Below are 27,035 nucleotides of genomic sequence, written 5' to 3'. Positions count from 1 at the left end.
AACATTTTATAAGACAAAAGGAACAAAGACTCCCACTGAAAACCTGCTGGTGTCAAATAATCATTTATTCTGCTGTTGTTGACTTGCCCCTGTCTAAATGACAGGGGCTTAGCTACAGCAAACAATATTCCAACAAATGCTTGTGAAACCCTGTGTAATTCCTGTCACATCAAAAGCCTGTATGGAATTGGGTGCTTTTGGCTTCAGTGCTCTTTTTTTCTCACACATACAGAAACAATACATGAGGAAGTATTTATGCTTATCAAGAAAGAAGGCTACTTTTTACAAACACAGCCCATCAATGAATCTTAAACTGCAGGTCTGAAGTTTGGGTGAATTTCAGGGCTGATGTCACATATTGTGCTCAAGAGCTTTTTCATCATGCCCTCCATGTTCCTGTGGTAGCTGCTCGTAAGGTTTCGGATGGCTTCTGTTGCTTGCTCTTCTATTTTGGCAGAGAGGTTACCTTGGGAGCCCATTACCTGAAAAGCAGAAGACCTCTGAGCAGAATGAGAGGTTAGATATGACCATGTTTATTGTACTTTTCTTCATCATGTAGCACAAACGTAACACAAACACATCACAGTCCTTCCAAGCAGTGAGGCTTTGATCTGGGTTCAACTGTGTGCATAAAAGCAGGATTAAAGGCAACTCTCATATGCTCATTAGCAATGGGAATCTCGCTGTGTAATGAAAGTTTCCCAGCTCGCTATGGGAAAAACATTGTGTATGTTTTGTCTTTTATACGGCTCATTTTAATTTGTTTTCTATTTTAATGACTAGGCAGCTAAGTTCTATCACTGTGTGCCTTCGTTTGGCCTCACTGAGAATGCCTGTGAGTGCAGCTAAGGACCAAACATGGAAAAGCCTTCCTGAAAATGCATAATTACAGTTTCAGAGTACTTGAAATGTCTTCAGCAGTTAGTGATGTATAACCCTCAACAGGCCTCAGACAAGGTCTTTCAATGTTACATTTTCTTATCTGGCGAAATACCAGACATCTTCTGGCACAGTTAATATCAGGACATTCGCTTAGAATTTAATTGACTCTAGACTCACTGAACATTTTAGCAAGGTTATGTTATAAACAGATGCACATGTTCCAAATCTGTGACTTTTCTTCCTCCTCCCCCACTTCCCCAACATCCCTTGAATTCTTCCCTTATGGAAAAGTCCTGCAGATACCAGCAGAAAAAATGGTTTCCAGCTAAAGAATTCCATGTGGAGAGAAGAAGACATTTCTGCATATTCTGCATGCTGGCACAATAAAAAAGGAATAACTAACATATTGTTCTTGTTCCTGCCGCAGTTCTCTGGGGTGGACTAGCAGGTGGAGCTAACCTGTTATATATTAGTGGGGTGCCTAGAGCATGACCAGAGGCAAGGGAGGGGTCATTAGTTCTATTTTCTGTGTGGTTTCAGCCCAAGTTAGTCCTTAAAAGAAGGAAAAGCATCTTTTGCATAAGCCACCTTCCCTATTCCATTTATCACTACCTGGCAACGTAGTAAGACATTTGTCCATATTCCAGATGTAAACCATTTTTCAATTTGGAAAAAATGCAGGTTGTACACACAGTAATAAGTATTGGGAAAAAATTAGAAATTTCTATAATAACTATTTTTTAGCTGACATTTTATTTTAACTTTTAGACAAGTTGCAAGGGTTGTGTGTGGAAAAGGTTGTATTGCTTAGACCAGATTTATGAACTGAATTTTTCCACCGGGGAGAGTAACTTTCTAGAGATCCCAGATAGTTACATGTTATCCAGCTACTAAATACTTTTGAAAAGCCTCAAGAAAAATATTATAATTTTAAGAAGAGCCTCTGCAGACCTGCTTTCTCAGCTCATGCTAATATTGTAATTTGACATAGTAAATTCTTACTCTTCTATGCGTTTTCCCTTCTCTTTTTCTGCTTCTACATTTGAGGACCTTTTTCTTGCAGAATGCAGGCAATACTCTGCTTAGTTTATGATTCCTGCTGACCTTGAAGGTCTGTCCCTTATTTTCCCCATAGGTTCTATGATAGTGTAATTTCAAAGCTGCTAAAATATTACACTGGCTCAGAAGCCACAAAATTCAGAACTAGGCTGCACATCTCCAGAGTTAGGTGACCTCAGACACTGAGTGAAAACCCTGTGAACTCTAGAAAAATTGATTTGAGATCCGGGCAAAAAAATTTTCATGTTTTGAAAAAAGATATTGCATATTGCCATTCTAACTTCATTCATTATTCTTCTGTTGCTGTTGTTAAATCTGGATGGATATGAAGCATCTCATAATATGAGAAAATATGCTCCTATTTGGATACAAGTGACACAAAGTAAGAGGAAGAATGGCATTAAAGGAGACTGTGACAGAGAATTAAAAATACTTGTGTCCAAATACCCGAGAAAGTCAACTGAACCGGGCATCAGAGCTCCCTCTGCACTGGCTTTGCTGGAGCTCCCGACTGCCTCCCAGACACAGGTTAACCACAATGGCATTTGTCTGGGTAGATGAATGTTCGACATGATGGGGTCAGGGAGTGGGGAGGAGGATCTTGTACAATGTGCTGGCACTCCAGGAGCAGTATGTGCTCTGTCCCTGCCCGTGTGAAACATTCACTCGACAAGTAGTGGCCTTTCCCTGCAGCTTTAATTTGGTTGTGATGAAAAAGTTGAGTTCACAACAAAGCAACATCTTTACTCTTCTGCTATAAAGACCTAGAACAAGAAGTCTGGCTTGACTGAAAAGGTGAACAAATTTTAGAGGTGTTTTTACTTTGTTTGGGTGTCAGTAAACAACTGAAATTGTGCATTTGAGACATTTCTACCTGGCCTGCCTGTGTGACAGTGTGTCTGGGGGTTGACAGGGTATGGTAGAGACTTTGTGGGTGCAGATGTTCCTAAGGCTTGTGATCCCTGCTGGAAAATGCTTTATATGAACTATGACTGAAATGACAGGTTTATAAAGCAGATTTTGTTTGACCTCTTTGGTTTTGGGTTTTTTTGGTGTCCTTTTTTGCACAGGTATTTTTCTTGCCTTTGCACAATACAAGCTGGGGAAAAACAAGACCAAAAATGTAGGAGGAAGGTCACATGGTAAAAAGAGATTAGTTTGTGAATTTCATGGAAATACTAGAGAAAAATGCAAGATGCCATAAATGTATAAAATGGCTTTATTTAGATATAAAAATATCAAGTCAGACCACTTTACTATAGAAACAGTGAAAAACTCCAAAGTTTTGGTGATTTCAGTTGATAAAGGATGCAGTCTTATATGTAATGAGAAGAAACAGCTGAAGAGGAACAGGAATGGAAAGCAACATTTTAAACTTTTGCTTTTACTGACACATCCACCTTACTGAATCCTCTAGTTTCAGGACGGGAACTAGGTCTGTCTGTGGTTACAGAAAAAGGACCCCAAAGTATTTTTTCTTAAGGGACATATGTCTTCAAAGCATCAGTGTGAACCAGATATGGAATCTGGACCATTTTAGTGGTGAATGTCCACAACTTCTTCTACAAGTGCATTCAAAGCCTGTGAAGAAGTCAAAATGAAGTATATAGACACTGTAGATGACACCCCTGTGTTTAATCAGTATGACCACACTGGTTTGCAGGAGTCTGTCTCCATGTAGTACTCTTGGAAGCAATTTGGTTTACCATTGAACAGTTTGGTATGACAAAAGCACATACCCAGGTTTCTTACTTACATTTGTTTCCTTGTTTCTGAATTCCTTCTCCCTCTGCAGTCTGTAGTGGTCTATCTCAGCTGTGGCTTCTTCCTTGGCCTGCTTCAGCCTTTTACCCTTTCCTAGAGGGAGAAGAAGAAGCATTTATTTCATACCAACTCTGTATCTCCAAAGACTAATCTTTCCAGAGATATTTTAGCTGGCATAGTAGAACACTGACTTCGCTGAAAGTCTTCTCCATCAGATTTATTTGCACAAGAATGGTCAAGAAGTGATTTACTTAGGATACTTTTTGACTACTAGCCAGTCATGCAAGCACCCCTCTTCTGAGACCAACTTCCCGTTCAGAAGCATACATCAAGGGAAGAGCTTCTTAGTTTGCTGACAACAGAAGTCTTTTTACAAGTAGATGCCTTCCCTCAACATAAATACATTTTTTTCTAATCACAGCTTGGTGATGAAATAAATATCTATCTTTTCTTCATCAGCAGTAGTAGCAGCCAGATAACAGATTTTAGTTGTCACGGATGGGAAAAGACGTTATTCTGTAAGAGTTCCCGTATTGATTGGTTGCCAGAATGCCTTCATCCCACACCAACTGGATTCTGCTTAGAGCTGGCAGATATCCAAAATAATGCAAGATGTCTTAACCACTACCAAACTGAGTTGCAACATTCAGGCTTTGTCCTTGTGTCCCCAACCCTTTCCTACTAACCTTTGTTAAATGCAGAAGTGAGTGATTAAGAGAAGGAGATAAATGGTATTCTTTGCCAGTGCACAGAAATAATGAAAGGGATTAAATTATTTTTTTTCTTTTCATTTTAAATAAGGTGATCTGTAAGGAGACATTCTAGGATGTAGTGGAAACTAGAGCCTTCCTCCTCACCAGTCTTGCGTACATACCTAATTTTGTTTGGTGTGAATAGTTACTTTGTTTTAGGTAAAATAGTATGGGCTAGTCAAATCAAGAGCACATAGGTCATTGTGGGCGTAAGGTACTTCCTGGATCTAGTAGGGTTGTCATGTAAAGAATAAGAGTAAATGGCTTGATGGAAATGTGATGTTGAAATGTTTACATGAACAAGCTGACAACCATGTCATAAAACCCCTATGGGCTTCTCTGTCGTTTATAAAGTTGATAAAGTTGCATGGATCTCCTCAGAATTCTGCTACACTACCTTGTGAGGAAAAAGTAATTTTCTAACTATAGAATGTAATTGCATGGAATGTTGATATGTTATATGTGAGACACCTGGGCAGATGCTGATTTTTGGGGCCTCTTTCTGCTGAGTAGCTAGAATTTTAGGAGCGGGGGGAATAAGCTTGTTCCTTTTTCTTAACAGGAGAAATACCTTCAGTGGCTGGAAAGCTGATTAGTTGCTTAAATTAGGATATCACAAGAATGAGAGTGGCAGCCTAGGCAACTGAAAGAGCCATCTTGATCTCATGTGGCACACTGATTTATTTACTTACTGTAACAACCTATTTAACACTACTGAGCAATATGAACCATTTTTTTTAGGCTTTTAATTCAAGCACAGAAGACAAAAGATACTTTTTTTCTTCTTTCCTGAAATCCTAGGAAGCATTCTCTGCCTAGGCTAGTAAGATGAGCATAACTATTTCTGATATTTCTCCAAGCTGTTACACTGGTTTGGTTACACCTGAGCTGGGCTTCTGAAGCTTTATCAGGTGTGTTATGTAGCAACTTGCTTCCACTGAGCATGGCATAATGAGGAAGCTGAAGCTTGGGAGGAAGACTGTTCTAATACGTCCAGGCTTCAGCAAAAGTCTGGGTAAAATACCTGATTCAGCAGGAAATTGCTTCTCCAGTTGATGGCTCCTTCCAAAATAATTATCTGCAGATGGGTGAGTAGAAGCAGAGCCATGCATGAAGTGGGAATTACCTTTTAAGTCTTGATTCCTGAACTGTTGGCTTTTGTGGGTGTGCTTGTTGTGGAACCTTGGGGGTGGCATGTACACAGGCTTTTTACACGAGGGAGCAGCCTACTGGATAGCTTTACTGATTCCCAGCCCATCAGTGCAGGGCTCTCTCATGAGGGAAATGATAGTTCTCAGAGTCCTTCTCCCATTGAGCCACTGATGTATGAAGGGGAGAGAGGCTGTTTAAAATCTAGTGGGTATTTTTCCAGAGAAAAATATTTGTATTTGTTTGAGAAAGACTGATTTCCCCCAGCTTCTGCCACTCACTGTATGAAGTGTTGGGACCAGGACGAGTGAACAGACAGATCTGTGTAAGAGCCTGACATAAGTCTGGACAACAAAAATTGGAGCCAGGTTTAGGTCTGTATTTTGAAGTTTCCCTTATTCTACTCTCCAAATTTGGAGCAGATCAGCCTTTTGTAGGGTTTCCACTCTGTAGGAGTGGTGCCGGAGGGTGATTCTCTGGAGCTGGCAGTCGGGGGGGAGTGACTATGATGAAGCTTTGCCAATTTCACCAGCTGAGGAACTGGATCTCTATAGCAAATTAAATTATTTCAAAATCAGTGGGATTTAAATTTCAAATTCCATCTGGGGGGCCATCTGTAGTAAATATGTTGCATATTTGGCCACCAGATAGATAAATATATCCATTTAAAATGCACAAAATGGAAGGAGATTAACTGTAAAACAGTTCAGTTGCCTCTGACAATGCAGACAGTGAACCAAAGAGGATATATGTACATACGTGTCAGCCCTTGGCAGTGCTCTGGAGTAAGCACAATACATAGGATGTCACTGTAGGGTGGCAGCCATTTCATTTTTTCCACGATGCCTTTAGGATTGGCACAGCAGGAACCTGCTGCTTCCTATTTAATTAAGTGGAAAAGCTGTGAGTAAATTACTGCTAGTTCAGCAACGTTGTGGACAGAATCGGCAACTGCCAACATATGTGATGGTGCATATGCTGCACCTGATTAAGTTAAGCAGAAAGTAGAGCTTAACCTGCTGTTCCACTAGAGACAAACCAAAATTAATTAATTGGTCTGTTGTTAACCACTTGTCTGCTACCGTGGTTGTGCAATACAGGACTGCTTTTTCAAAGCCTTACTGATCTCCTGGGTTGGGTTCTCTGCATAGCACAGCCAAGCTGAAATCAACCCTTACACACTGAAGGGTGGCAGAGCACTGAAATTTAGCCAATATCATGCAAAAAGAGGACAAGAAGGAGGATAGGTAAACCAGCCTGGCGCTATGACATTTCCTCAACTTCATAAAGGTGAGGTACAGAAAGCCCTGAGTTTGAAGAGACTTTTGCCACAAAGGTCAAGCTGTGGGGCCCACGATTGCTGCTGGTCTTTTGTTCCTCCTTCCATCCTTGAAGATGGGGATGAACAAAACAGCTGTGTTATGCCTGGTTTCCTTGCCCATAGCCTAGAAATTTTTAGGCATTGTGTTAAATTGGTCAAATTTTAAAAAACTTGCTATGACCAGTCAACACTGTATAGGATTTTCTGGCCTAACATGGGAAGGTGTTATTAGCATGGAGAAAGGCTGTATTCTTCTTTCTAGGTATTTCTGTGACGTTAATGAAACACCCTGCTCTGGTTAGATCCACAAGAACTGATGTCTTTTAGGTCCTTGGAGTTTTTTAGATCTTGCAAGAAAGACAGTAGGAGGCAAAAATGTTGCATTCTAATTTGTTCAAACACTAAGTTATCTCACTTTCAAAAAACTGCAATGCTAAAATTGGAGTTTTGTTTTCAAACATATGCTCTAGGCTTCTAGCTGAATTTCTGCATAGAAATCAAGTCATTTGAAGAGGTTGCCAAAAATTAATCATATTTTCTTAAAATAGAACCATTTCAGTTGTCTTTGCTAACTTGTCTGGAAAATGGGATCTTCTCAGAGCATTCTGAGAAAACTATTTTGTACTTTTAATAAAATAGAATGGAGGCACCTGAGCATTATGTATAGCTTTCTCAGTAGATAAAATATGTCTTGGATATCTTCCAAGAGAATGCCATGGATATGATTCGGTTTACCATATCTTATTTTAATTAACATTTGGTTTAAATCTGAATTTCTATAATCTTTCATCTGAGTTTCCTTTTTATTAGGCATGAGAAATTCAAGAAAACACATAAAAATCTAGAGGAGAAAAAGTTTTGCTAAGCCCAGTGTTCATGACACATTTGTTTCCCTTGTTTTACCCCCAAAAAATTTCAGGAATTGATGCCTTGGCACTGACAATGCTCAGTTATTTCTGGGATCCAAACTGTGGTTAAAGTAAAAATGATAGATAAAGCAGCACCACGCTCAAAAGGCCAAAGGATTGCACACTGTTTTGGCTTGTGTTTAATCAGTTTAATAATTTCAGCTTTGCACATGTTCATTTAATTAGTTATTTAAGATATTAATATTTTTTCAGGTAGAAATGGTATCAGCTAATGATATCATGCCAGGAAAAAGGGTGTTGAGCAAGAAGTAAGAAAAAGCGTGTATAGAGGAGCTTTAGCACTTTGTATTTAGTATTTTTACTTTGTGTGTATCGATATAATTTTATTTGCTAATTTTTTCAGTCATTTCAAGTGGCTTTCACATTACCAACCACTGCACATATGTCAGCAAAACCTAGGCCCATTAACTGTTTATACACAACATTATGTGTGTTCACACTACATTTTGATTGGTTGCGCGGGTATCGCCTGCAAACACTGAAGGCCTTGCAGCAGGCTGGTTTTGCTGGTCTCGTTTCCTCGCCAACGCCTTTTGCTGCTGTGTGCAATGAGCGAGCTGCCAGCTGATGTCTCGGTGTCAGCACAGCAGCCCGGCGTTGTGCAATGCCCGCTTGGGGTGACACGGGAGGTCACAGCGCTGCGGCAGCCGCGGCACGGCTGCGAGGGCGCCGTGCTCTCCCTGGCAGCCCGGGCCCGCACTGAGCAGCGGCGGCCCAGCCCAGCTGGTGCCCGCTGGATCCGAGCTGGCCGCTCCGGGGTGGAGCAGCGCGTCCTTGTTCCACCCAGCTGTGTGTGCACGTCAGCCAATTGCACTGCACAGATCTATTGCATTTCGTGTATTTCCGTAAAGTTTGGCTTTTATGCTCACAGACAAGCTCTGCAATCCTTTGTTTTGATCTGACTGTAATCCCAATTTAGAACAGCCAGATTTGCCTCTAAAAGAATCCCTTTTGCCCTTGTCCCACAGTAGTTAAGTTATGCTGGCATAGTTATCTTAGGTGGTGTAGTGACAGTGCTATGAAAAATACTTAAATTAGGGACAACATGGAAATTTAAAATTTTGTTCTGTAGCTTCACTGCAAACTTCTTGCGATATTGAATATAATGTTTGTCTAGGTATAATTATGCTGGTAGATTACCTATAATGCTTAGTTTAGCACAAAATCCAGGGTGGACTTATTTAAACTGTTTGTCCTTGATCTGCTAATTTTGGAAATTCTTGAGGTTTTTCATGGAATCACACTGAACTGCTAAGGCTGGAAGGAACCTGTAGGATATACTCCTTGATGGAAGCAAGACCAGCTTAATTGCAGCCATATCCAGTGCGTTTTGAATGTCTCTGAGAATGGAAATTCCCCAGCCTCTGGGCAGCCTGTTCCTCTCTCATGGTCACTGGGCTGTTTTCTTATGTTTGAATTTGTGTATTGAAATTTTAATTTTCCTTAATAATTTTTATAAATGCAAGAAAATCGAGGTCTTAAAAGTAATAGAAAAGGAAGCCATAGTGATGATATATTTTCACTCTGAATAATTTCACTGATAGCAAAATTCTTAATAGCTGTTTTTCTGTAGCTGGTGAATAACTCCTACTAGTGTGTTAGTGTTGACGTAAACACTGGTAGTGGTTTAATTCAAGTTTCTGACTCAGAGGGGTCTAAAGATACTTTATCTGTAAGAAATCCTGTTCTTATCACAAGCACTCCAAGTAAGGCTGAGGTGATGCCAAGGGAGTGTGTCTTTTGCAGAGTAGACAAGATGCATCCATAACTGTGTCTGGATTCTGCAAGACATTCATCTTTGGTCATCACTTTTATGTTACAATGATTCTTTTCATTTTTGGAGTTTCTTAATTTATGAAACTTCCTTTTTAACTGACTGTTATAGAAAAAGCTAAAGTGATTCTTCTGGTTTTAAAAACAAACACAAATGAAATTAAAGCAACCAAAAACCACCCAAACCCAAAAGTGAAGGATAACCCACTTCAGGCTATGATAGGTTAAAGGCCTGATTCTGCAGTCTGTTTTCAGGCCAAACCCATTCTCCCTCCACTGAGGTTGTGCCTTTCTGGATCGTGTGCTCTCTTGCTTTGAGGGAGCAGTGTGTTTCCTGTACCCTACCTGAGAAGGGAAAATACATCCCTCCCAGAGCTCCTGGTTCGGCTGTGTAAGAGATCAAAACACTACTTAACTGTCCCTTGCTTTCATCTTTCTGCCTGAGAGTTCTGTTTTATGAAGGTGGGAGGATTTGTTTTAATCTCTATTTTGTCTGCAAGGCACAGGCAGTGGCTGGATGTTTAGGGAAGGGACTTGCCTTTCTACTTATTTTTGTGTGCTGCTGTACAAATTGACACATCACACTCAAAATTAATGAACACACAACAATGCTGATTCACATGTAGAAGGGATATGGAAATTACACAAATTATTCTGTTTAGCTCCTATTCCTCCCTGGTAAACAAAGTATATTCCTTTAATCACACTCTTGCTCCACTTGACATCACTGTCATGCATTTTCTTTGCATTCTGCTGCTGGTTTCTAAAGCAAGATCGCTCCAGAAAACAATATTAATGTTTCAGTGTTAGTGCAGATCAATGACTCATGTGGTTGTACCTGCACTCAGGAGAATAATAACTTATACTGTGTAATAAAACTTCTGTGAATGATGTATTAGAGTACTGAGAGTGCTCATGGTTTGGCTGTAACTTTAACTATTATCAGGGTGCTTAAGTCTCCCCTTAGTGGTAATACAATTTTTTGAAGCCTAGCTGCAATTAGGAGACAAGTCACTGGATTTTGCAAGTAAAGAGGAACACTGAAAAATTTTAGCAAGACCTATAAAGAAAAAAAAAGAGTTTGGAGTCTGGTCCTCCAGAGCTGGCAGCCAAAGGTATGTAAGATTTTAATTTAAATAGCAAGGCAGTAATGACATTATCAGCACTGAGATAAAAGAAGAACAAATGCAGATGACAGGATGACTATAACAAAGAAAATATTTTTTAATGTCATAGGGCATGTGTACACGTACATACAAGCACACAGGATTTTAAGCAAACTCTGATTGTTCAGGTTTGAGTAAATGCCTGGCTGCAGTCAAGGCACAACACTAGTGCATGTATAGAGATGAAATAATCTTTCTCTGTGAGCTACTGTAATTCTGAAGGGCTTGCACTTGAGAAGTACAGTAAAACAGGCCAGCTACTTACTTTTTTTGGCTTCCTCCAGTTTGTCCTTGGCACGTTTTTCTGCCTGCAAAAGCTGCTGGATTCCCTGAGACTGGCTGGTCATGCTGGTTGCTGGGGCTGGTGAACTTCTGTGGAGACTGGAGCTCAGAGGGAGTTTTATACAGCTGCCAGGCTCTTCCTTGTGTTTTTTGTTCTGTGTGTTATTGCAACAAGCTTCCAGATTGTACCAGCCCAGCTGGCTGTGCCTGGATTGCTGCTGGGCACACAGGCCTGGGAGTGCAGTCAGAAAAACGAGGCTGAAAGGAATGTCCTCCTCTCCTCAGGGTCACACAGAATTTGAAGTGTCTGATTAACACATTATGGGGGAAAAGAGCACTTCAAATGGCTTGTATTTTATTGGGGAATTTTTTCTTTTCTCTTCTTTCTCTTATTTCTGAAGCAGAATACAGTTAATCTTGTCCAGGAACTGAGGGGGAAAAGATATTTTCTTGGCATTTCCTTTTAATAAAACTTCTCAAAGTGAAGAATCAGGCTTAGTCAACAATTAATTTTGGTTGAACATTAAGAAGTGCTTGTAGGCTTCTGTTTAATGTTACTTCTTAACACTACTTATTGGGATTTTGACTCTGTAAAATTTTCAATAGGAATTAATTCATTGGGGACTAAAGTTTAAAAAAGCATGTAGTGATTGAGGTATGCTCTGCCTTGTAATCTGCCATGATGGTGGTGAGTGGAGATGAGATGGAGTGAGAAACTGTGGGGTTAGCTCTAAGATCCAGACTCTTGGAAGGTATGAATGGTGGGCTAGGTTTTATTCTCAAGTCATAATGCACACAATAGTCAAATGAATGCTTGAGCATGGCTGTAAATGCACATCCCATTCCCTACAGAAGGAAAGAGAGGTTTGTGAGCTACTGCATGAATAAGCAGCATGTTCATCTTCTGAATCCTCATTAAAAAACAAAAAAATCCCATGTGTTACAGGTACTTCAGCCATTGAATAGGAGAGGGACTTGTCATGTTGCATAACTAAAATAGATTTATTTTTGTAAAAAAATACCTCACAGTATAAATAAAATATATTATTAGAGGTTCTTGATAGAGCTCTGCCAGGAGTGCAGATCACCTCCTGATATAAATGGGTTTTTTGTGCTACAATTTTACATAGTTATACATTTATACATGGGATATGATTTCTGCATATATTATAAATCAAATACATTTATATAAAAATTATATGGTGCTCTCTGTTAATGGTTCTTATTCTAGGGCCCTGTGTTTTCTAGGGCTTCTCAGGGCAACTCTGTCATGCTACTTCCTTGCTGTGCTAGGCTGTTACCTGATCCTGATGAGGAAATGTGTGCTACTGCTATGAAGTCTTTTTTTTTCCCCTGGCAAATAGTTCTAGGCTTGAGAGAAAATGGAAGGCAAAGCCTCTTGCCCTATTACTGTCTTTGGCAGTGCCCTGAACGACAGTAGCACTGAGACTTGGAAAAGGAATTTGCTTTGTTTTCTATTCTGTGTTGTTGCAAAGTCAAATTTCACTCAAGCTCTGCCATTCTAGCAGTGTATCAATCACTGAGTTTATTTCTTCATCCAGAAGCCGTGTGAGATGCTTGCTCATCTCTAGCACTGAAACCAGAGGTTTACTCTAACTGCAGGACAGCAGAAATGGCACTATTTTTAGAACATTTTACTGCATAGCCTTGAAGTTTGTTTTATTCAGACACAGAAGACGTGATGATCAGTTCTGCAGAAAATGTGGAAACAGTAGGGTCAGGAAGCCATTTGCCAGTGGGATTCAGCTACGAGTGATATTACTGGCAAAGAAAAGCAGAAGTAGAAAATGAAAGTAAAAAATGAAGAGATCTGGTTTACTTAGCAGGAAACTTGGGCTCAGAACTTTAAAGCAGAAGTTACTTAAAAATTAAACAGGAAGTGGAAATGTCAGGCTTGTCTCAGACATCAAAAGTATATTCCAGGGAAGGGGTCTTATCACGCATATCTCATTGCTGCAAGAAATGTTATAAAACTGCTGGCAAATTAAACTCTTTCAGTTTCTGGACTTGGCTAAAAGCATTGTGGGTGAGACCCTTTGAATTTTCAGAGCAGTTCTCAGTACTAGAATTACGTTATTTGGGCCTCCCTAATGATTTGAATTTTGATATTTACAATCTGTTAATTAGTATTTCACAGAAAATGGTTCTATATGATGATTTTTTATGGGAAAAAGATCAAATCTTCAAGAGATTATGAAGCTCTTCTATTGTGAAAAAAATTAATATATCCCTTATGCAGATCATTTGAGCTGCACATGTCACAGTTCACACTTTTAATATTTTTCTGAATTAAAAAAAAAGGTCTCAGTTTATAATTTTCCTTGTGGCAGGTTTCCACACAGTGAGGTGGCATGCTATGCTGGCCCTCGTGGCATCAGGCAGGTACTAATGCACATCTGCAGGGGAGAAGATGATCATTTATTTTGGCTAGTGCTTATACACATTTTGTTAGACTCCACATGAAGTGCTGCCACTTGGAACTAATTTCACAGCTTGTCTGATGATGTTGGTGATGACCTCAGACTATGCTGACATGGCACCTCTATGTATCCCACCTCATGGGTAATTCATTAAAATAAAGTAAGTTAAGCCACTGACTGGCCAAACAGGCTCCTACTTCATCACACAAACCATAAGAAACTTCTCTGTGTCGTAGTTGCTGGCTTGCTTTCCAAGTCAGCCCCAGACTTATTTAATTAGAAAAGAGAAGCTGATGTGATGACTGGTGATGGGGGCAGGAGAGGTGTTACCAAAGTGAAAGAGGGTAGGGAAAAGGAGGGGTTTTTTTTAAGTCTTCTTTTTCTTCTCAGCATTTTGTCTATCTTCTTGGCCTCCAGAATTTCCTGAGCCTTTTCTGGTTATCCCCACTGACAGAAAGGGAAAAATGGGCTCAGTTCTGGCGTTCTTACTCCTTCAGAGCAGAGCTTCTGAACAAGCACTCTTGAAGAGTGTTACAAGGGATGAGAGACCCTGCTGAGCTCTCCCTGCTCACCCACAGCTTGAACAGCAGAAACACTCTAAATCAGGCATTTCAATTTTAGATACACACTGTGCAGCTGCTGTTTTATCTCTGCAGTGGGAAAGTCAGGGCCAGTGGCTGAATTCACCCCAGGTAATTCAGATTATTTTATTTGGAAAAAATCTGCTTGCTGTAACTCAGATTGAGCCTTATCTAGCACAAGTTTACCACCTTCTCAATCCACCTACTACTGAGCAGTAAAGGTAGTGTTGTGGCATCCTTTTATTGTGGTTTAAGTGTGCACAAGACTCTCCTATATGTAGGAGGGCAGCAGGCAGAGTTTCCACTGAAACGTGTTTAACTTGAAGGTCTCCCATGCATTGTCTCTTTGGCTGTATTTCCCAAGGCACACACTCTTTAAATCTCTTTTTTATAATTACAAAGAGAATTCTTTCCAAATGAGCCGCTATGACTGCTAAGTAGCACACTTTTTTCAGGCTACAGCTTCAAAGCTGCGACATTGATTTACTGATAAAGCCTTAAGATCAGCAGTGTGTCAGGCAGGGCAGCTGCCTCGGGTGCTTTTATGGGTCTGTGTGCCTTTTGTTTTGTTGCTCTAGATAGGCCTAAGAGGAAAAGCAGGGTGCACACCTGCATGGCTTCCTGCAGCACGGTGGGGACTGTTCCTCATGAAAACAGAGCACCTTCAAATGCACTAGGATCTGTTGTGCTGAGAAGGAGTGATGGGCTCCTGTTAGCATCAATAGCAAAAGGTCTTTCTACACAAATTGATAAGTATACAGTGAAACCATCACACATATCTGCCAATCCTGGCCTTGTCTCTTTGAATTCAAAAACCCTGTTTGCTTGCATTAGAAGAAAAATTATGACTATTGTACTGAAGTTGCAATTATGTCTGCAAGCTAACATTCTTCCTGCAGTATTTTCTGACACTGACAGTTCCACTCTGTTTACATCACCACAGTTGACCTAAGCAGCCTGAATTTCACCCATTGACCTGAAAAATATGGGAACAAAAAGGTATGCAAAGCTGAATAAATATTAAAATATTGCTAGAGGCAGTTTGCTGCCACACTGTCTGGGTGATCTTATTGACTGCTGGCCAAGTCTGCAACACAGCCCCAGCTTTGGCTGGCATAGCACTCTGATGACTCTATATTGAACACCTACTTTAAACCAGCTCATATTTTTCCCTAGATTTGGCCTGTGTCTTAATGGAAGTAATTTTGTTTGCAACTATAGGAGATTTCACATTCAGAGACAGCCAGTGTGAGCTGTATATTTAATTACTTTTTCCTAAAGATGTCTTTAACATCCAGGAGAAAAATTAAGAATTAAAATAGTCCACTTTTTTTAATCTCAGTACCTGTATGATAATTCAGGTAGAGTAAATATTTATTTTTCAAAAGTGCAAAAGAAAAAGCAGGTGAAAAAAGCCACACTTTCTGTGTCTCTAACTTCCAGGTTAATTTATAATTGAAGTCTCATTATGGTTGTGGTTATTTCTGATTCTCGGTGTATGGTGTGATCACCTGAGCCAGCAAATCCTCACCCAGCAGATCACATACTCCCCTCACAGTGGCATGGGGGGAGAATCAGAAGAGCAACAGTAAGAAAACTTGTGGGTCAGGGTATAAAAGCAGTTTTAAAAACGAGGGGAAAGGTCAGGGGAACACAAACTGATGCAAAAGAAATCACTTCTCACTGCCCACAAGCAGACCAGTGCCTAATCATCCTCCAAAGGGGAGGGTACTGTGGAAAGGCCAAACCTCCATTTCCGTGGCTGAGGTGTCACTGTGTGACACCCTGCACTCCTCTGGTCAGCCTGTGGTGCTGTCCTGGCTGTACCCACTTCCAGCCTCCTGCCAGCCCCGTGGGGAACAGAGCTGAGGAGCAGAGAAAGCCTTGACACCCTGCAAGCCTGTTCAGCAACACCTCAAACACCAGTGTGCTATCAGCACAATTTTAGTTGCGAGCTGGCAAGGTGCAGGTTGCGGTGGTGCAATTAACTCCATCACAGCTGGCCCTAGCACACAGCTTCATTTCAAAGAGTTCTTTTCTTTTATTTTTCTTTCCCCAGTGCAGCTATTTGCTGTCTTCTTTCCCATTCTTCTGCACCATGATAGTGCCTCCTCCTTTATTACATCCTCTCTATGGTTCTTCACACTGCTGCCTTTCCCAGAAGAGGTTCGTAAGTTCATCAGTGTATTTGTGCACCCAGGCAGGCAGGGAGGGGAAGTGGGGAGCCATGTAAGTATATTTTGAACTGTGCAGGCTAACCAACAACTCACATCCGTGTCACAGCTCAACATTCACTTGAAGAAAACTGAGTGTACCATATAAGAAAATTTCAGCTCCGTCTCAAATTAGACTTAACAAGATCCAAAAAGATACCACAAAGAAAATAGCTCAACTTTGCAGCCTAGAGGAGCTGAACCAGTGGTCCTCTGTGTTGAACTTAAGTGCTGCTCCTTTGTGTAGAGCTTAAGGTTGATTAATCAATTTTTTGACTTTTAACAAAATCTTAATTTTCTAATGAGTCATTCCATTGTATTTCATTCCAGCTCTGAGCAATACTGGCTTAAACTGAAAGTGGGAGAAGGGAATAAGAATCTCCTTTCTAATAGTGAAAATATTAATACTTCAGTAGGAAGAAGGAAACCTTAATTTGGAAAGGTAAGAAAGAAAAGATGGGGTGGAAAAAATTAGAAATATTGGCAACCTTTCTCTTAAGACTAGAGTGGAAGTTGCTGTAGCTAAGGTAGTCTGTTCCTGATGTTATTCTGATACAATTCTGAAGGTGAAGGGGGTGTTTTTCTCCTTACTTTGTAAAATCAACTTTTAATTACTGTTCCTGAATACTAACATTTGCATGTATTTGTGTTAGTACATGTGTGTATTGAGATTTAAAAATCTCTACTCCATGACTTTCCAGCAACCTCTAGGATTTTTGGTGCAATTAAAAAAATAAAAATAGAACTTAGCCTCCCTTCATAAAAGAAATCAGAACATTAACTAATTTTAACCTACCCACCTCTTTACATCATGTCTCTGGTATTTCTGGGTTTTTTTCTCTTGCTTGTCATGTGACTGTGAGAGTAGTGAGTCTTGTGTCTCAGGCAGTTCCTCATTTTAGAGGGGGAAGGATTTTTATTGTCCAGTCTTTGTGCACTGTAAACACTTTTTTCCCCTTCTTTTTTGCCATTTCTCTTGGTGGCTTGTAGGGACTTGGGTTTTCCTCTGCAGAAGTTAATTCCGCTGGTGAGAATCTCTGTATGTTTAATGTAGAGCACTTGTCCCTCTTACAGGCTTGAAAAGAGGGTCAGAATTCACAATTAGTTTTGCTTTTCTCTCAAACACTTCACTTGCCAGTGATGTGAAGCTGAGCACCGTGACAGCGTGTTAAACCTGTCCTGAGCTGTGGCGCCAGGCCACCCTCACGGCTACACCCTCACGGCTACACCCTCATGGCTACGCCCTCACGGCTGCCACTCTCACGGCTACGCCCTCACGGCTACGCCCTCACGGCTACGCCCTCACGGCTACGCCCTCACGGCTACGCCCTCATGGCTACACCCTCATGGCTGCCACTCTCACGGCTACGCCCTCACGGCTACGCCCTCACGGCTACGCCCTCACGGCTACGCCCTCATGGCTACGCCCTCACGGCTGCCACTCTCACGGCTACGCCCTCATGGCTACGCCCTCACGGCTGCCACTCTCACGGCTACGCCCTCATGGCTGCCACTCTCACGGCTATGCCCTCACGGCTACGCCCTCACGGCTACGCCCTCACGGCTACGCCCTCACGGCTACGCCCTCACGGCTACGCCCTCACGGCTATGCCCTCACGGCTATGCCCTCACAGCTATGCCCTCACAGCCGCTGCCCTCACGGCCGCCCAGAGCACCCTTCCTGCTCCATTGCGCACAGCCCCTCGCCTGGGGCTGGCCTGCTGGGCAGGAGGAGGGAGGGCGGGCAGCCACTGGTGCCTTCCAGGCCTGGGTGCAGGGGCTGGGCTGGGAGGAGGAGCTAGCGGGAGCCGCCTCAGGTAAGCTGGGCCCTCACAACACCTCCCTGGAGGAAGAGCGAAACTCAGCTCCAAACTGTGCTTTAGCCCCGGGTTTGTTAGAAATTCTCCTTGGCGTGGGATGGGAAATAACAGGAGTGGTGATCCGAAGATAGGTTAGAGGTGCTTGGTATCATTGTCTTGGAAGTGTAATGGACTGAAACGTTGAGTTTTTGACAACAATTATGCTTGTAACAATGAACTGTGGAACATGAGCCACCATGGAAGAGCTCCCTGTGGGCCTCCCTCACAGCTCCTGTGTGGGGTGGTGCCTCCGTATTTCTGTGGTTATGGCACAAAAGTTCTAGGGGTCAAACTTTTTAGAGAAGAGCATTTTGGAAGATCTTTGTCTATCCCAGGGAATATTTTCTGGCCCTGCCGAGAGCCACAGGATTTTTGCTATCTCACAGCATTTAAAGGGGAGCCTCACTATGTAATTCTAAAGTCGTAACAAGAATAAGGTGAATGACTTTAAATATATATATCTTTTTAATATGAAATGGAAGTTCATTTACATGCAGTTAATGTTAATATGAAAAGTTTGCTGTAGTAAAATGTGGTTTGATAGGAGCTGCTGGAATCAAAAAATGAAGGCAAATTATTATCAGTTTGGCAATTCTGAGCAGCTGCCTATTTTATCTTTGAAATAAATGCCTCAAAAGATTTTTTTCGTTTTTTTCCTTTTTTCCTTTTTTTTTTTTTTTTTTTTTGAGAAAAAAGGGAATTAGGCTACAATGAAAGCACAAAAGTATTCTCCCTACTTCTGTCTGAGTGAGGATATTGTGAATATTTGTGTTGCTCTTTTTTGACACTATGGGTAATAGCAGAAGCAGCATGGATTGAACCTTTCTCACAGAGCATGGCATAGGCTGTAATAGAAGTCTCTCAAAAGAAAAAAATCATTGCTTTGAAAAACCTCAAAAGATACATTAAAAAAAGAAAACTACATGCTTATGGGTATGGTAACCCTTGATAAAAGGCTACGCAGTCTTGGCTCTCAAAACACTCTTGAAATTAAATTAAATCCATTGAAATTCTTTAGTAAAGGGCTAAGAGGTAATAGCTTTTATTCTGTCAGTGTGCCCTACTGGATCTTTCCCTTCCAAGCCACCTGAGATCTTCCTCTTAATAGCAGAGGTGATTGTAGATATGTGTCCCTGGATCCACAACATTACCGTGGTTCATCTGTCCATTTCACTTCTCCGCCTTTTCGAGGTAGGGGTGAACACTGTGTACAAAGTACCGAGAGTCTGAGAAATTACTCTTTTTCTGCCTCTTTCTGGCCACTTGACTCCTCTTTGCCTTCAGAACAAAACCAGCTCTGCTTTTATGAAGTAAGCTGTGATAGCAGGAGGAGCCGTTCCTGCATTTTGCCTGTGCCAGCAGCTCCCTCTCAGAGCTGCTGCCCAGGGCCTGCTGCTGAGTCTGACCTCCAGGCAGGCTTCTGCCCCCAGCTGCAGGTGTAGCACTGCCGGCCCTTTTGCTGGTTCCTACAGCCGTGTTTTGAATGAATCCCACAGGGCAGGAAGAGGGATAGACATGGTGATGAAAAGACAAGGCTTTCCCCTTGCAAACTTCAGTGAGGTGTGGGGGCAGGCACTCACCTGCATATGTCAAATAAATGTTGTGCTACAGTGTCAAGTGTTGTGGATGTTGTGCAAACTGACTGCAATAGCAACAGGTTGTATGTTTTTCATAATGTGCATATTATGTCCCATGTACTCCAGGAAAAAACCCCAAGAGGAATGTGTGCTGTTACCCTGGGAGCTGCTCTGAAGCATTACAGGTAAAGCACTAGCATTTCCTTGAAATTTCCAAGTATAACACTTCCTGTCATTGTAGTATCTTTGATATCAGTGTTTTCTTCTGATTCTCTCACATTTCTGTTTTTGCAGTTCTGCAATATGTGAAACACCTGTTGTTATAAGTATTGATACTGATGAAATAACAAGGCTCTGCAGCATAGAAACCTGTGTCAATAGGTGTGTGAATTCAAAGGTGGGAGGGGAGCTGACGGTAAGAAGTTCAGAAACCTGACTCTTTACAGTAAATTTGACTTCCTCTGTATAAAATTTTGCTGTTTTGAAGCTTGCAGGTTAAATATATAAAGGGATGACTTGGCTATGGGAACTTTCCCCTTCATCAGAGAGTATCTGATAAGGTTGTTGCCAACAAATCAAAGGTTTGTATGAAAATATGCTTGTGCCTGTGGTTAGGTGTGTGTTATCCTGTTATTTGGCTTACAAATCTTCATAGCAGCCTTGCAGCCTACTTTGTCAAAGAATCTGTTTGTTTTAGAAAACTGACCTAAAAAATAATTTTGCAAAGGAAACCCCCAGAGTTCTCTGCGGGAACATGATTTGAGCACATTGACTCCTCCTTGAGAATGAAAGTGTTTTAGTTCCAGAGCAACCAGCCGTTTGCTTGACTCCTGAGGCAGCAGCCAAGAGGCATCCTCAGCCCCCGGGGTAAGAGCCATGAGTGCTATGGCATGACAGGGCCTCTACCTCCCTCTGTGGACAGCCTGTCTGTGCCCTGGCCCAGAGAGGACATGAGATGACCCAGTCCTTTCCTGCACCCCATAATGTCAGGTTATCTAACAGCTGCAGGTAGCAGTGGGGAAGAAGTTGTGAAGCTTCATTTCTAAGGTTTGTTCAAGGCATATAAAGAGGAAAAACTGCTGCATACATCTAGGTTGTAACTGCTAGGGTTAGTGTACTCTGGCTTGCACTAATACCCATGTAGGAAAATGGAGAGGGCTTACAGGCTGTATTTCTTCCCCTGTAATCACCAAGAGCTCAGTTAAATGTTTTCAGGCTCATGGTTTTCAGTCATGTTACTGAATCACAGCCTCTGCACAGCAACCATACAGCAGCAGGCTTTGAAAGTCCAGCGGAGGAAAGTCTGAGTATTGGGAAATGGCTTGAAGATTTCATTGCATTTACTGCAGTGATTACACAGGCTCTGAAAGTTCAGAGTTGTAGTAGTAGGTGAGGTGGCAGTAGGCTCAGTGTTTGGAGAAAAACTTCATATTAAAAAGGGTATTTCACAGCAGAAGTGTGAAATTCAAATTCCCATACAAATGGGAAACAGAGTCACTCCAGACTGGCATAAATGGAAGCCTTTGCCTCACTTTTAAAATTTCAGAATTCACATCCGACTGTCTACAAGAAGCAATGTCACTTTGGAGTCCTAGAATTTCAGAGCTATCTTGTTAGTTATGCTGAGAATCATTAGGAGATGCTTGTGTCTGTAATTTTCTGATCAGCTGTGTAGTTTTTTCAGCTACAGAATTACAGAACTAATTCTTTCATAGCTTTAGTATGCTAGACATACAAAAATGAAGGCTTTTCCTTCAGACAAAGATACACTGTGCAAAGATATACTGTGCAATCAACCTCATTTTAGTTTGATATCCCAGCTTAAATTTCGGTTTACTGAGGTTCAGAAAGTTGCTTCACACTGATCAATGGGGACACATTCTGAAAGGGTGAACATGTAAAAAAAAAAATTTTTATATTTTTTCCTTTTCAAATATACATCATTTTAAACAGTCTCAAGTATTCAGCCAGAGTGATTTATTGGGAACCGATTGATGATCAGTAATACATTTGAATTATTTACAATAGTTTCAAAAATGAATAAAATGTTAATTTAAATATAGTTTCCCTGTTACTAAAGGAAGTGAATGGAAATGAATTCAGATATTGTGTAGTCTTATCGTGCTGGGTGTTCTTACCACGTGGGCAAGCATTGCCAGATTAAAATATATTATTGTGTATAGGCTGAATGATACTGCAGTGTTTAGTGGGAAGAGATTTCTTCTATGAAGTCTAGAGAGCTCCCCTACAAAAATACCAGATACTCATTCTACCATGTTTTGCAGTGTGGATTTTTTTTTTTTTTTTTTTTTTTTTTTAGTTGATACTGGCAGTTACAGGTCAGGGAAGAATCTTCAGTGGTGTGTGGTGGTTGGTGTGTGCCTGTGCTCATGCTTCATGTCCACAATAATGGTGCTGAAAAGCTCTACCAGTCCTAATCTGTTGCAAAAATAATTTTAAAGTTTCTACCCTTCTCTCTGACACATGTTCAGCATAATTCAAGAGATAAGGAGAAACATAAAGTTGGTATTCAGGACGCAGAAGTTGTTCATAAATTAGAAGGGGAAAAATATAAAAAAAAACCCCACACAAAACAAACAAACAAACAAAACCCACAACCAAACAAAATAAATGCATCAATTACTTTGATTTACCCAGCTGGACCTGCTGCTTATGTGTGTCTTCTAGCTGTTCTACCCCTCTTCCTGAAATAACATTTTAATGAATTCACAAAGCCGATTTGAAACATGCAGCAATAAGACACCATGGAGTCCCATCTCAGGGAAGTCTTAGCTGATGATAAAGAGTGTGCTGGGTTCAATGTATTCTAACTAAAATGGAGAAGGATGGGACAGGCTTTTTATCTGGATATCTCTGTGTGGAATGGTGCATGAATATGCAAGCATATGTATGTATGTATCTGAGTAGACATAGGTATAGTCATATAAATGTCAGAAAAAGCTGCTCAAATATGTGGTAATAGGTCTTTAGTGTTTATTTGGTGCATTTTAAATACAATTTTTCTGTCATATGGTCGCATTTTCAAGTTCCTTTTTTTCTGTCCTTCACCTCACTGGAGTATTCAATGTCTTTGCACCTAAGACCAGCAGGAGGTCTGTAAAATTGCTTTTTTTCAGTAAGAACTACAGGATTTGGTCTATAGTTTTAGTATAGATGAAAGAAATAAGGGGTTTCTTTGAAAAAAACCCAAGGAAAATTGGAACCATTTTGTTCAATACTACACCACTGTTTCCAGTAATTGCCTTGTACAGTTTGCAAGCCTTTCCACTTTATGTAAATACATTAACTTCTGAAAATCCCTTATAACTGTGAGGTGGGGCCTTTTGAAGGAGGTGTTCCTTTGAAGGTTTGAAGGTCTCTTAAACACACATTTTCTTTCTTCAAAGTAAATCTTGTAGACTCCCTGTCACAAATCCTTCTTCTTAGGAATTCTGCTTGAAGAACTGTTTGAATTTCAATATCAACTATTTCAAACAAATACATTTAATGCCTCAATACATTTTTGGTAGGGTCAGTCAGTGGCCCTAAATAAGAAAGGGAACCTCTGCTAATTTGAATTCTATTCCCAGCAACCCTTTGAAGAAAAGAATAAAATGAAATCTGAATTTTTTTATAGTTTCTCCTGAAAACCAAGAAAGGGGAAGTAAATGTAAACTTCCAATTTTTAAAACTTCTTCATTTTGTGCTCCCATTCCCTACATTTTTGTAAGATGAGTGAGATGTGAAAAACTCTGTAACAGAAAATAATGCAATAACTTTCAGGTAGGTTTTGGTCTTGACTCCTAAACAGAACAAATAAGTATAAGCATGTGTGTTATCAGTTGAAGCTGAATTATCAGCTGAATAACAATTATATTTGAGTTTTCTATTGTGAAATCCTGTTCTAGAAAATTTTAATGATTGCAGGACAAGTGGTCTGTTTACACATTACTGAAGAAGCGCAGGCTATAAGTCCTTTAAGCATTTACCTCTTAATTTTTATTGTAGCTAAGGATGGATATTTTTCTTGATATAAATTTGAAAATTCTGAAATTTTGTAATGCAAAGGTTGTGTAGGCTACAAATCAAAAAAGAGAAAAGGTACTTCTAAAATTTGGATATGGAGAAAAAGAATATCATACTCCCAAGAAATCTGCATAATAAAAGCTAGAATTTTGCTCAGTGTCTCTGCATCATGGATGTGAGGAAGTACACACCTCATCTTGGTTTTAAAGCCTTTAACTATAAGAAAATTAAGGAAGAACATAGATTTCTTGAAAGATTGTCTGGTTTATGTTACAAGATTACCCAGCTCAAGGATACGTTGTTAAGAAAACCAGAAGTGAACTTTCTTCTTAAAGTCTAGCCTCATTTTTACAGTCAGGGTCTCCAGGAAATAAAATCATAAATCTGGAATGTTATGAAATACTTTAGCATAATTCACGGTCAAGTTATAAATCTAAGTTACCATGTCTCTTGCTAGATATATATTTGCTCTGGTTCTTAGAGCTAAAAGCTTCCAGGAAGTGACCCTTTAAATGCTATTGACATCAATTTTAGGAGCAAATTTGAACATCACCCTTGCTGAGCTGGGCAGTATGAGCTGCTTAAAAAAAGTATATGCTCAGTAGTTTTTGTGCAGCATGGAGCACAAAACATTTAAAGGATCCTCTTTGCCTGATAACCCTTCCATCAAAAAATAACAGCTATTCTGCAACTTCATCCATCTTACATATTCACGTACAAGTTCCTATATGTACCTGTGGATACACTGAGAATCCTGGGGATCATTGCCCTTTTGGAACACTCCTTGGGACTTCACAAATGCCTTTAGAGCCGAGGGTAGGGCACAGCACCCTGACATCTAGGTGGAGCCGGATGTAGTAAAAGCACATTGCATTGTACTGGTGTCTGTGCTTTCTCTGCTGAGATTTTTACCAGCATCCTACTTGCATATGCAGAGCTGACTGTCAAAGGGTGCCTTCCCCTGAGCACTGGTCTGTCAAGGGATGGCTGGGGAAAAAAGAAAGCCTCTGTCAGTGCTTGTCCCCAGCTTAGGAGAAGGACAACACAAATCTCTGTGCTAGCAGTGTACATCATCTAATGATGAAAGTGTTCAAATTATTCCAAATAATCCTGCAGAAATGGCTATAAAGCTGTATCTTTTCAACACAGAAAACTCAACCTCACACTTCAGCAGGTAAAGGGGAGGAAGAGATACGGGTAACTGTGTATACCATAGGTAGATTAAAATATGTGGTTAAAATAGAAACCAAGAAACACTGAGACATAAAATGCATCCCATCAAAGCTACTGCCCAAAAGTGTTATTGGGAGGTCTGTAAAGTGGCTCATTTTGCTCTCTACAATGTGTTCAAGTCCTATCATGTCAAAAAGGAGGTACTGACAAGCTGAAAGAACAGCCAGGGGCCAGGGAGAGTGAGAGATGCGCTCTCAGCACTTGGACTGGACAGAACTTCAAATGTCTGCACACTTCTGCAATGTCTCCCCTGCCCCAGAGCAGGGTTTGTAGGTCCTGCAGCACCTGGGAGTCAGTGTCATGTGTGCTTTAGTTCAATGCAAGCTTCAAATCATCCAATGTATCGTGACAAGAGCTAGGAAAGCAGCTTATCAATTGAGAAAAACCTGAGGCATCTGACTCAAAAGGTTTTGTCAAATCTTTAATGTAGTCCTTAGATGAGAATATGGATGGTATTTATCTGTCTGTACTTTTCTGCTTTCAGTAAGAAAGTGCTGGCACCTATGGCAGCCAGAAAAGGAGCTTGGTACCTCTGATATACAGAATGAAAGCTGAGATATCAGGTAGGTTGTTCACAAAGGATCAATCCTTTCATCCAAACAATTCAAAGGTAAGAAGACACAGACTCACCTCAAGTGTTTCAGTATGTTAAACTGAGGTGGTTGGGGATTGAGGGCAGGATATCAACACTGCTGTTTTCAGCTCCCAGAATATTCCTTACTGCAGGGACCCTCAGTGGGCTGCATCAAAATGCCTTAGCTGATCTCCAGAAAGTCCGTCAGCAAAGAGAGCTACCAGAGACAAATTGTGGTGGCTTCACTGATGTAGCTGGAATTCCACTTAGCTGAAAAATAAGTTTATATTCAGGTCATCAGTTATGAACTTTGCAGCTCTGCACCATTTCTGGGCTTTGGTAATTATCATACAGGAACCAGAAACTGAAACCAGCTTGGAAAGCTGAGAGCAGCATCGATTTATGGGCCAAGCTGAGGCAAGAGCAAGAAGCAGCAGTCAGAAATTTTTATTAGGTTTTTTCTTTCTTTTTAATAGCTTTATTTAGTCTAATAGTCTTAATCTGACAGTCCTGAAAAACACTGCTAACGATCTTTCATGGCAGTAAAGGTATTAAATATATCTAATGCTGCAGTTAAACAAAACATACTTCCACTACATACATTTTTTACAAATACAGCATAAAGAGTAGTATCAGTAGTTGAAGTGGGTATTTGCTGGAATTCAAAATAAATGATTCATTTTACAGGACTTTGGGGTTTATTTTTCCTTTGGAGTTCTTACTTGTTCAATACACAGTTGTAGGAGATTCGGATGATTGGTAGCTAATTCATAAAACTAGTTTCACATGATTTAAAACTATTGTAGATCATGAAAACCAAACTATTTTGCCCCTTACTTAATCTGAATGTTTTAGCATAAAATTATTTAAAATAGGTAAATAAATATAGATGCATGATCTTCAGAGAGATCCCACAGTTATATGGTTGTTCAAAGAATATGTACATTTCCAGCCTGCTCAAATTTCTAATACAAGCTAGGACACGTATAAAACCCAGGCTTTCTTGAAACTGCTTTTTCTACTTCCTGTTACCTCTTGGAGTAGAGCAGAGGCCATTGTGGAAGCAGCAGAGAAAAGTTCTTCCCACCTTGTTTTTGAACTTCTGTTTTCTTACCCTGCTTGTGTTCCTCATGCAAAAATATGCTTGTTTTCCTCAGGACTGGTATTTTGGTGCCCAAAACTCGTAGTAGTATGCGAAAGGTTTCTCCAACTAGAATAGAGTGTATGTAAGTCTGACCTTACAGATACATGATTCAAGAAGGTGAACTGTCTGCCAGGAGTAGTGAGACAGTTCAGGATTTTTTTCAGGCTGATGTGGGAAATTTGGAGCAAGGAAGGTTCTAAGAGCAAGGAATAGCATAGGATTCTTTGATCAGAGATAGTGGAGGGCAGGTGGGTCTTGTTCTGTTTGCTATCATCTGTCTTTAAATTGTTCCTGTTTACAGTAGAAGAAG

General features: G+C 40.6%; 2 protein-coding genes across 5 annotated transcripts in view; one reads left to right on the top strand and one right to left on the bottom strand.

The window, feature by feature from the left end:
* Nucleotides 1-27,035, top strand: part of PTPRC (protein tyrosine phosphatase receptor type C) — a 138,290-nt gene that overhangs the window by 45,316 nt on the left and 65,939 nt on the right. For all 4 annotated transcript variants that reach the window (XM_063407685.1, XM_063407689.1, XM_063407690.1 and 1 more), the window contains 4 exons: nucleotides 16,643-16,754; nucleotides 19,875-19,933; nucleotides 20,043-20,163; nucleotides 25,492-25,570. In XM_063407685.1, coding sequence (XP_063263755.1) covers nucleotides 25,552-25,570 — 19 coding nt within the window. In that variant the 5' untranslated portion in view covers nucleotides 16,643-16,754; nucleotides 19,875-19,933; nucleotides 20,043-20,163; nucleotides 25,492-25,551. The remainder of the gene's footprint in view (nucleotides 1-16,642; nucleotides 16,755-19,874; nucleotides 19,934-20,042; nucleotides 20,164-25,491; nucleotides 25,571-27,035) is intronic.
* ATP6V1G3 (ATPase H+ transporting V1 subunit G3) lies at nucleotides 48-11,218 on the bottom strand. Its single transcript, XM_063407683.1, has 3 exons — nucleotides 11,061-11,218; nucleotides 3,698-3,798; nucleotides 48-482 (listed from the first exon to the last, which is right to left on the bottom strand). Exons 1-3 carry the CDS (start codon nucleotides 11,140-11,142, stop codon nucleotides 309-311), a joined length of 357 nt encoding a protein of 118 aa, XP_063263753.1. The 5' UTR covers nucleotides 11,143-11,218; the 3' UTR covers nucleotides 48-308.

Source organism: Prinia subflava, chromosome 10 (genome assembly GCF_021018805.1).
Source record: "Prinia subflava isolate CZ2003 ecotype Zambia chromosome 10, Cam_Psub_1.2, whole genome shotgun sequence".
NCBI lineage: Eukaryota > Metazoa > Chordata > Aves > Passeriformes > Cisticolidae > Prinia > Prinia subflava.
The sequence above is the reverse complement of the archived record's forward strand: the minus strand, read 5'-3'. Positions and strand labels throughout refer to the sequence as shown.

Bases quoted from the DNA above. Each gene is read 5' to 3' on its own strand.
- ATP6V1G3 (XM_063407683.1), bottom strand. From the start codon at position 11,142: ATGACCAGCCAGTCTCAGGGAATCCAGCAGCTTTTGCAGGCAGAAAAA. The intron at 3,799-11,060 runs GTAAGTAGCTGG...TTCTCCCTCTAG, and splicing joins ACTGGAGGAAGCCAAAAAAA to GAAAGGGTAAAAGGCTGAAG. The intron at 483-3,697 runs GTAAGTAAGAAA...TCTGCTTTTCAG, and splicing joins TCAGAAACAAGGAAACAAAT to GTAATGGGCTCCCAAGGTAA.